Below are 10000 nucleotides of genomic sequence, written 5' to 3'. Positions count from 1 at the left end.
CCCCCTCCCACACACGCACCTCGAGGTCTCCCGTGCTCGAAGAAAGCAAGAGAGGAGATGACGCGGCAATGCTATTAAATTCAACATAATCTGGTCTTCGGTCGAACGCGATGAGATTGGCGGGTCAAAGGAACGGAGGAACGTGAAGTGGAGGAAAAGGTGAAGGGGAAAGAATAGTCTTTGAGGTATAACGAGTCTTACAAGATTACGGAATCTTTTGCGGTTAGTAACCCACGTCTTTTTGGAGATTTTTTTTAGAATTTGCATTTATATTCTTACAGGTCGACTAAAAGCGTAATAGTGTCGATGGAGTAAACGGGCGGCTGAAATGGCTGACTGGTTCTCTCTCTATATATTTCAATATTCTCGTCGTATATTTTCTAGGTCTTGAGAGAGAAAATCCGGCACTAATTCCACACGTGCATAAATGAAAAAAATAAACATACATTAAGAGAGATTTTCGTCTTTAATCAAATAAGTAAAATATATTATCCTACATATCTACCCATTAGAATAATTGTTTTAAAAAATCATAAGAATTAATAAAAACACATATAGTGGTACATTCATAATTTTTTTACGTTCATTTACTTTTATGTGAAACGCGGGTCTCCATCACCGCAGAGTTTTACCGTGTGTATGTATGTATGTGTATGTATATATATATATGTGTGTGTGTGTGTGTGTGTGTGTGTGTGTGTGTGTGTGTGTGTGTGTGTGTGTGTGTGTGTGTGTGTGTGTGTGTGTGTGTGTGTGTGTGCGTGCGTGTGCGAGAGAGAGTTTGTTTGTGGGTGTACTGACATCCCGTTTATATTTCTTTTCGAAACAACAGCCCAGGCACACCGTTCTCCGAACACAAAAGCTAATGGCAATAAACTGTAACACAGTATAATGAGCGAGGCAATTAAGATACGCCGTTAAGATCGAAAGTCCCACATAATTACCGGCTTAAAACTCATCGTCAGGAGGTCGGGGCAAAACACACCTTTCGCGACGCAGCACAATACAAAACGGCTCACTAATGGCCCCCAGTTTTCCGGTCGCGTTTTCTCTCCCTTTCTTTTTTTTTTTTTTTAAACATGTGTCCTTTCCTGTCCTCGCCTCTCCCCCTCCCCCTCCCTTCCCCCCTTCCTCCTCCTCCTCCTCCTCCTTCTTTTCTTTTTCCCCTACCCTCCTCCTCCTCCCCCCTTCCCTTCCTTCCATCCTACCCCTCCCCCCCTAACCAAAACCTCCCAGAAAATTGTCTTTGTGGCAACATGTCTCAGGGACCGGTCGTAACAGGTCGTCACGCGGGCAACAGTTCATTTATCAGTTCCCGAGCAACAATAGGGGAGGGGAGGGGATGGGAAGGTGAGGAGGTGGGGGGTGGGGTAGGGTGGAGGGGGGGCATCACGACAGAGCTTCATTCTCTTCGTTCTCCTACTCCTTCCTTTATTCTTCTTCTCTTCCTTACTCTCACTGTCTGCTTGTTTATTTCTCACTCTCTTTCTCTCTTACTCCCTTCATCCTTGGCTCAATTGTCTCACTCCCTCCTTCCCTCCCTTCTATCTTTTCTTCCTCCTTCCCTCTTTTGCAACCCCCCCCCCTTCCCACCTACCCTACCTCCTCCCTCCCTCCCTCTTTCGCAAACTCCCTCCCACCCACCCTCCCTCCTTCCCTCTCACACGCTCGCAAACTCCCACCCATCCACCCATTCTCCCACCCTCCCTCCCTCCCTCCTCCCTCGCCAACTCCATCCCCGCACAACCCGGGGTTAATCGTTGGTATCTTGATAACGTATAAAATTATTGGTCTGGTTCTGGCAAGGAGCAATCACACTCCCTTACGACGAGGAAGATTGAGTTTCCCCGCGAGGGCTACCTGGGACTATTGTTCTGCTCCTTCTTCTTCTTCTTTTCTCCTTTCACTGCTCTTTATCTTTCTTTTTTTCCTTCTCCTCCTCTTCTCTTCACACTGTCTCTTCCTTCTACCTCCTCTGCTCTTTCTCTTTCTTTCCCCTCTCCTCTTCCTTCTACCTCTCTTTCTTTTCCTCCTCCTCTTCTCTTCCCACTGTCTCTTCCTTTTACCTCCTCTGCTCTTTCTCTTTCTTTCCCCCCTCCTCTTCTCTTCCCACTGTCTCTTCCTTCTACCTCATCTGCTCTTTCTCTCACTCTTCCTTCTCGTGTTTCCTGATTTCTCTCCATTTTCCTTCCTCTCCTATCCTCTTTCCCTTGTCTTCTCTTCTTTCTCTACTTTTTTTTCTCCCTCTTCCTCCCTTCTTTCTCCTCCTCTTACTCACTCCCTCTTTTGTTCTCCCACTACCTCCTGTACTTTTCCCACCCATTCTCTTCCCCCTCCTTTTCTCTTCCTTTCCCTCACCCATATCTTCCCCAATCCCCTCTCCCCAATAGCCATCTCTCTTTTTTTCTTCTTTCTTCCTCTTCTCCTCTCCTACAGTTCCTCCTGTCTTCCTCCTTCATTCTTCTCCCCCTCTCTCCTCACCTCCCCCAACCCCTTCTTCTTTTCCCCCTTCTTCCTCTATCTGCTGTTCGGTAACTTATTTCAATCTCTCTAGATGTTTCCATACGCATATCTCCACAAATGTACCTATTAATCCTATCATTACCCATCTACCCATCAATCTATCTCTATCTACCTATCATTCTATCTCTCTCTATCTACCTATCAATCTACCTATCATTCTATCTCTCTCTATCTACCTATCAATCTATCTCTCTCTATCTACCTATCAATCTATCTCTATCTATCTACCTATCAATCTATCTCTATCTATCTATCTATCATCACTGTCTTCCTATTCCACTCTGCGTCCGAAAGATAAAGACACACCTATCTTAGCCAACGACCGAATCGACTGAAACAAAGACTAGATAACTGACTCAGGAATCTCATTGCAATCTCTCCCACTCCCCTACCCCCCCACACCCACCCACCCACCCACACACACCCACCCACACACACCCATACACACACATATAAACACACCAACACTCGCGTAATGCGGACCGATTGCAAGGACCCGTAGATGACTCGTAACCGACTCGTAACCGACTCGTACCCCCCTCCGCTCGCTGCGTTAAGCCCTCTCACCCCCCACCCCCACCCCCCACCCTACGCCCGATCCCACACCCCGAAGACCAAAGCCATCTTAGGCAACGGCAGCAGCTCAACAATTGCATTAACGAACGGCAGACGCCATTCCCCCGATCGGCGGCGACAATGCACGAGCTCTTTCCCGCTCCGACGGTCGCCCGGCTGGAACGACATTGCGCGGCTCAAACGGGGCGTCGCGTCGCTTCGTTCGGGCACGAGCGGCTCGCCTCCTTATCGCTCGCCTCCTTATCTGATAATTGCTTTTAAATATTTGTGGCCTTTGGTGTTCGCTCTCAGGGGTGAAATTCAAAGGAAAAATGGTATAAGAATAAACTATCTCTCTTTCTAAGCAAGAGAATAGATACACAAATACGCACATATATGCATGCATATAATACATAAACACACACACACACACACACGCACACGTGTGTATATATAAGTATGTTTGTATGTATGTATGTATGTATGTATGTATGTGTGTGTATATATATATATATATATATATATATATATATATATATATATATATATATATATATATAAAGTGAGAATGAGGCACAAAGAGGAAGCTCGGGACATTTTAATCGCGGAACACAGAGCTGACGGAAGCAATAGTGGAGGATGAGACGGCGCTGTTTGCTTAGCTCGGCCTTGTCTGCTGCCGACCATCTCTTCTCTCTCTCTCTCTCTCTCTCTCTCTCTCTCTCTCTCTCTCTCTCTCTCTCTCTCTCTCTCTCTCTCTCTCTCTCTCTCTCTCTCTCTCTCTCTCTCTCTCTCTCTCTTTCTCTCTGTGTGTCTCTGCTGCTGCTCTCTTTCTTTATATATATCTTTCTCTCTCACTCTCTTTTCTCCCTACCTGTCTGCTACTCTCTCTCTCTCTCTCTCTCTCTCTCTCTCTCTCTCTCTCTCTCTCTCTCTCTCTCTCTCTCTCTCTCTCTCTCTCTCTCTCTCTCTCTCTCAACACCATCAAGTCGGCCTCGGAAACGACCACGAACGACCCCGGCTACGAGTGCTTTCACGACCACAAAACTGAAATAGGAAAACGCGGAGAGCTTGGTCGTACGTGATAGGTGTCTTTCTCTCCTTCTATCGTTTGTTCTTTATTCTAGATAGATAGATAGATAGATAGACGAATTGGATGAATTGGAGAAAATAAGAGAGAAAGACGAGATGGAAAGTTACAAAAAATATCATAAGACGGAGGACAGATAATAATAATAATAATAATATAAAATCAAGCAAAACAAGGGAAGGGAGAAAGAAATGGAAATCCGAAAGAGAAAGAGAGGAACGGAGGGAGGAAAAATATATTCCTCTGACACCCAAGAGACGAAGGAAAGTAAGGATCTATCGGATGATAATTGATTTTCGATCAAGCAGTTATCCAGGGTGTCAGTTCTGGTCGTGCCCAGGAGACGGCATCTGCCCCCTCCATATCATGCCCCCTCCCCTCCCCTCCCCCCCTTCTTTCTCCCCCCCCTCTCATCCCTTCACCTCCGCCCCCCCCTTCACTTCTTTCTCCTTATGTCCTCATTCCTCTTCTCCCTTCCTGTCTCCTTCACTCCTCTACCCTTATTTTTTCTCTTTTACCCCCCCCTCCTCCCCTCTCTCCCTTTTCTTCCATATTTTTTCTCTTCTTTGCCCCACTCTCTCCTTCTTTTTCTTTTTTCTCTCTCTCCATCCCCCCCCTTCTCACACCACTATTTCCTTTCCCTTACCCCCCTCATCCTTCCAACTCAACAACACCTTTCAATCTCCCTCATACCCTCCCTCTCCCTCTCCCCCTCACCCATCAAACTGTCTCCCCTCCCCACCCCACCCCATGTCCCTCCCCTCCTCTCTTTACCCATTCCCCTTCCTCCTCACATCGTGGAATGATCGCTGCTCAAGTTGTAGATTCAGAATTCTGGTGATGTGATTTCTCTCAGAGAGAGAGAGAGAGAGAGAGAGAGAGAGAGAGAGAGAGAGAGAGAGAGAGAGAGAGAGAGAGAGAGAGAGAGAGAGAGAGAGAGAGAGAGAGAGAGAGTGAGAGAGAGAGAGGATTAAATAGTTATTTTCCACTGGAGAGAGAGTGGGAGGGAGGGAGGGAGGAAGAGAGAGAGAGAGAGAGAAAGAGAGGATTAAAGAGTTATTTCCCGCCGGGGAGGAGAGCGAGAGCGAGAGAGAGAGAGAGAGAGAAAGAGAAATATTGAAGGAGAGAACCCCGAATGTCTTAATTGAGAAAATACCTCGATGACTTCTTTTTCCTTTCTCGTTCTTTATTCTTCAAATTCTTCAAAGATTGATATTCAAATTTCGAAGAGGAGGCGCAAGGGGGAAGGAAGATTGGAAGGAAGAGAGGGAAAGAGAAGTAATAAAGGAAAGATGGAAGGAGAAGAATAAGATTATAAGGATGACGAAGGGAATTAAAAAGAAACAGAGGCTGATTAATTACAATAATAGTAATAGCATTATTACTAAAGATTATAAGAAAAAAACAATTATAATAAATAATCATGCATGTAACAATTATATCGATGATACCGCAAAATACAGAGAAATACAGTTATGATCCTGATAGCAATAGTTATAGCAATATCGCTAATGATAACATGATAATAATACTCATGATGACTGGAAATGAGACAAGAATAGTAAAAATATAATCACTAGTAAGCTTGAAACTACATCAATTATGTCCCCCCCCCCTTTCCCTCTTACAAAACCGAAACGGGTCCAACTATACAATTCCCCCTCCCCTTGCAACAAGCAACCCCCTCGCCCCTATCCTCTCTCCCCTTGCAACCAGATCCCCCTATCCCCCCTCCCCTTGCAATCAGCCTAACCCTCCCCTTCAACCAGCTCCTCCCTCCTAACCCCATCCCCCCTTTAACCAATTCCTCCCCCTCTCCCCTTTCCCCCCTGCAATAAACCCCCCTCCCCCTCTCCCCTTTCCCCCCTGCAATCAACCCCCCTCCCCCTCACTCCCTCCCAGCCACGGAACCCCACTCCTGGCGAGGGGGGTTAATTACATGCTAACGAATGCATGGCGAGATGTTGAAATTATTCGCTTGTGAATACGGCTGGAACCGAAGCGTTAAATTGGAGCAGGAGAACCAACGCTAATTACCGGGTCACCGTAGGCGGCCGTTAACTCAAACCTTGGTAATATGGTCTCTTGCGTACAGTGCTTGCATTCAGGGCCGGGTGCCTTCTTAGGGCTGGTGCCTACGCCGAGCGACTGCTTGATAAGTGAATAACCAAGAGGGGGCAGAGTGATAAAAAAGGAATCCAATTTACAGATTTGAGAAAAAGGTTCCTAGATATGAAGATTAATAAATGGATAAATACTAGTTCATTTGAAAACCCATTTAGAAAAAGAATTCACGAGGTATAACTCTACGGGGTTATCCACCCACATTTCACTTCATACTCGCTCCCGGCGGCGGGGATGCAAGTGGGCGAGGCACAGTTGAGGAGCGAGGGAGAGAATTGGAAGTAGGGAGTGGAGAGGGGCGAGGGAGAATGTAGGGACGAGGGAGAAGAGAGGAGGCAGGGAGAGGAGGCTTGATGTCCCAGCACTCGCATGTCGCTCTTAACATGCAGACGTTAATGGAAATTCAGTAACGAGTTCAAGGAAGGCCCCGGGGCAGAGGCCCTCACAGGCCCGCGCACTCTGCGCCTCATTTCCGTGGCTGGCTGTCTTAATCTCGGAGCAGACGAGCCAATAACCCGCACGTACACATTTAAAGCTATCTCAGGCAAGAAGGGCTAATGCACCGCAGGCAGGGAGCTCTGCCATTTCAGCAGCACAGGATAGTTGCTCATGAAAAAAAGTGATAATACTAGAAAAAAAAAATAAAACTACTTACGGAGCGACTCGCACGCCGTTCCAGCAGTGGTCGTCCTTAGCGGGGAGATCCTTGCAGTGGTTGTCGGCGACGCCAGCCCACCATTCCCGCGCGGCCTCCACCGCTCGCAGGGTCGCGCTGGCGGCGTCGAGCACGCTGCTGGTGGCTCGCTCCTCCACGCTGTGCTCCTCTTCGGCTGGAACGGGGAAAAGGAGGTTAGAAAAGGCTGGAATCGGAAGGCTACGGAAGGTTGGAATCGGAAGGCTACGGAAGGTTGGAATGGGAAGGCTACGGAAGGCTGGAATGGGAATAGGAGGAGTTTAGAGAGATCTGGAAAGGGGAAAAGGCAGGTTAGAAAGGAGGTCAAATACCAAGATGACGTCAGCATCCCACAGATTGATAAAAGGGTGACCAAAATGACGCCAGTGATCCCTAACCCCAACGGACCGGAAGCGCCCGTGTCTCTGCACCCTAAAGTCATTCTCACCAGTTTCCTTCGCTCTTGCAACCGACCGTCTCCCTAGTCATCTTCGCTCCGTGGTCTTCGCCGTCGCCCTGGCACTGTCGCATCCAGAGTCGCTTTATTTTCGCGTTGTCCATACACATTTTCACGAAATATTATTGGAACGATTGCCACGTCCTTCGTCTGGGGGGGGGGGGGCTGACGAAGGCAAAGGGACGAATAATCAAAAGTCTTACGGGATCGTCACTGTCCTTCGCACCTCACGGCGGTCGTATCGGAACGACCACCCTGACAACGACAACGTCCGTTAGTCACTTGCTTGGCTTGCTCTCCGAAGCGCACGGGACTCTGAAGCCACGAGGGAAATCATATCAATGCCCTTTAAAGCTTCACTTTCTCTCTCTCTCCTTCTGCCTGCTAACCCTCTTCTTTTTCCCTTTCTATTTTTTCCCTTCTTTCTTTTCTTTTTCCTTCTCTTTTGCTGGGATGTTTAATTTTCTTGTTCCTCTTTTTACTTCTACTTTCTCCTTCTCTGTTATTTTTTTCTCCTTCTATTCTTTAATCTTATGTTTTGATTTCCTTTTCTGTTGTTTTTTCAGTCATTTTTTTACTCGATCAAATCTATGTCTGTCTATCAGCTTATCTATCTATCTATCAATCTCTCCTTCATTCTCTCTTCTTCACGCATTTTTATTCGATCAAACATCTAGCTATCTACCAGTTTATCTATCAATTTACCATTCTCTCCAATGTTCCTCCCTTCTCCACGCGTTTTACTATCTACCTCTTTCATCGATCCACCTCTCTTCCTCCTTTGGGTGCGGATTTTTTCTCTCGATCTAAATTCTATCAATTTATCTATCTCTTCAATTCTCTCCTTCTTTTCTCCCCTTTTTCTCCTTCCATTCTTTACTCTCCCCCTCCTTCATTTCCCCAAGAATATTTTTCCTTTTCTCTTTCATTCATAAAAGATAACCAGGTCAACTACACGTGAAAGGGAGGGCATGTGAAGCCTTTTTTAGGCGCGGGGGGGGGGGGGGTGAAATATGAGCGATTATTCACAAAGAGAGAGAAGAAGGATTGCTAGATAGATAGAGATAGAGATAGACAGATAAATAGATAAAAGACAGATAAAGAGATATAGAGAGAGAAAGAGAGAGAAAGTAATAAATAGATAGATAAATAGTGAGAGGGATAGGGTGTGAGTGAGTGAGTGAGTGAGTGAGTGAGTGAGTGAGTGAGTGAGTGAGTGTGTGAGTGAAAGATTGAGAGAGAGAGAGAGAGAGAGAGAGAGAGAGAGAGAGAGAGAGAGAGAGAGAGAGAGAGAGAGAGAGAGAGAGAGAGAGAGAGAGAGTGGCTGTGACGAGTGAAGGCAGTGAGAGTGAGAGAGAGAGAGAGGGGGAGAGAGAGAGAGAGAGAGAGAGAGAGAGAGAGAGAGAGAGAGAGAGAGAGAGAGAGAGAGAGAGAGAGAGAGAGAGATAGATAGAGAGAGAGCACAAACAAAATAGAGCGAGAAAAAATCAAAGAGAAACGCATTCCCTTCGGCTCCGTTCACCGAAAGGAAGAAATAAAGAAAACAATAAAACCGCCGACCAAGCATAAATCGGATTAACGGAACAAGAACTTGCAAAAGTCGAGGATTTACAGCACGACGTAAAATCGGGGGTGGGGGGGGCACTGAGGGATGTGTGTAAAAATCAGGTAGTCTCTTGGTAGTCTATCTAGAGTTCGATATCTATTATGTGTGTTCCTTCCCTTCCTTCTTTCTTTCTTTATCTTCTCTCTTTTCCTCTCTCTCTCTCTCTCTCTCTCTCTCTCTCTCTCTCTCTCTCTCTCTCTCTCTCTCTCTCTCTCTCTCTCTCTCTCTCCCCCCCTCTCTCTCCCTCTCCTTCTCCCCCCCCTCTCTCTCTCCCTCTCCCTCTCTCTCTCCCTCTCTCTCTCTCTCTCCCTCTCCCCCCCTCTCTCTCTCACCCCCTGAAAAGAACGCAGCGATAAAAGAATACATTTTTCGCCTTCGTCCATCCCACTCCTTCACTCAGAGCGTCCCATTCAGCCGAGACTTCCCTTCCTCTTCCTCCTTTTCGACGGCGGGAGAAACGCTTGAATATTCAGAACGCTACAGCTGTCATGACCAGCCGAGTGACACCTGACACACTAGCGCTTGACACGGGTGCCTTGACGTGGAATATTTACTGAGAGAGGAGTATGGGATGAGAAGGGGGAGCTAAAAGGGGGAGTGAAAGGGGGAAGGGGTGACAGGAAGAAAGGGTGGATGGGGGAGTTGGATGTAGAGGGAGACAGTGTGAGAAGAGGATGAGGAGAGGGGAAGGAGGGAGGGAGGGAGGGAGGGAGGGAGGGAGGGAGTGAGAGTGAGAGTGAGAGAGAGAGAGAGAGGGAGAGAGGGAGAGAGGGAGAGAGGGAGAGAGGGAGAGAGGGAGAGAGGGAGAGAGAGAGAGATAGAGAGGGAGAGTGAGAGAGAGAGAGACCGTGGAAGGAGAGAGGAGTGAGAACACGTAAAAGAAAGGAAGGAGAGAGGGAGAGGAAGAGGCCGCGGGAGGAGAAGGAGAGAATGTTAAAAGAGAGAGAGAAAGAGAATAGATAAAGAAGCGAT

General features: G+C 47.2%; 1 protein-coding gene across 1 annotated transcript in view; it reads right to left on the bottom strand.

Annotated features, from left to right (window-relative positions):
* dally (division abnormally delayed protein) overlaps window positions 1–10000 on the bottom strand; it is a 439028-nt gene that overhangs the window by 7509 nt on the left and 421519 nt on the right. Inside the window, exon 5 of the mRNA XM_086531329.1 lies at window positions 6948–7122. Coding sequence (XP_086387455.1) covers window positions 6948–7122 — 175 coding nt within the window. The remainder of the gene's footprint in view (window positions 1–6947; window positions 7123–10000) is intronic.

Source organism: Penaeus japonicus, unplaced genomic scaffold, assembly GCF_977035675.1.
Source record: "Penaeus japonicus unplaced genomic scaffold, GWHDUDI00000001_assembly GWHDUDI00000035, whole genome shotgun sequence".
NCBI classification, from domain to species: domain Eukaryota; kingdom Metazoa; phylum Arthropoda; class Malacostraca; order Decapoda; family Penaeidae; genus Penaeus; species Penaeus japonicus.
Note: the sequence above shows the minus strand (reverse complement) of the source record. Positions and strands in the feature narration are given on the sequence as shown.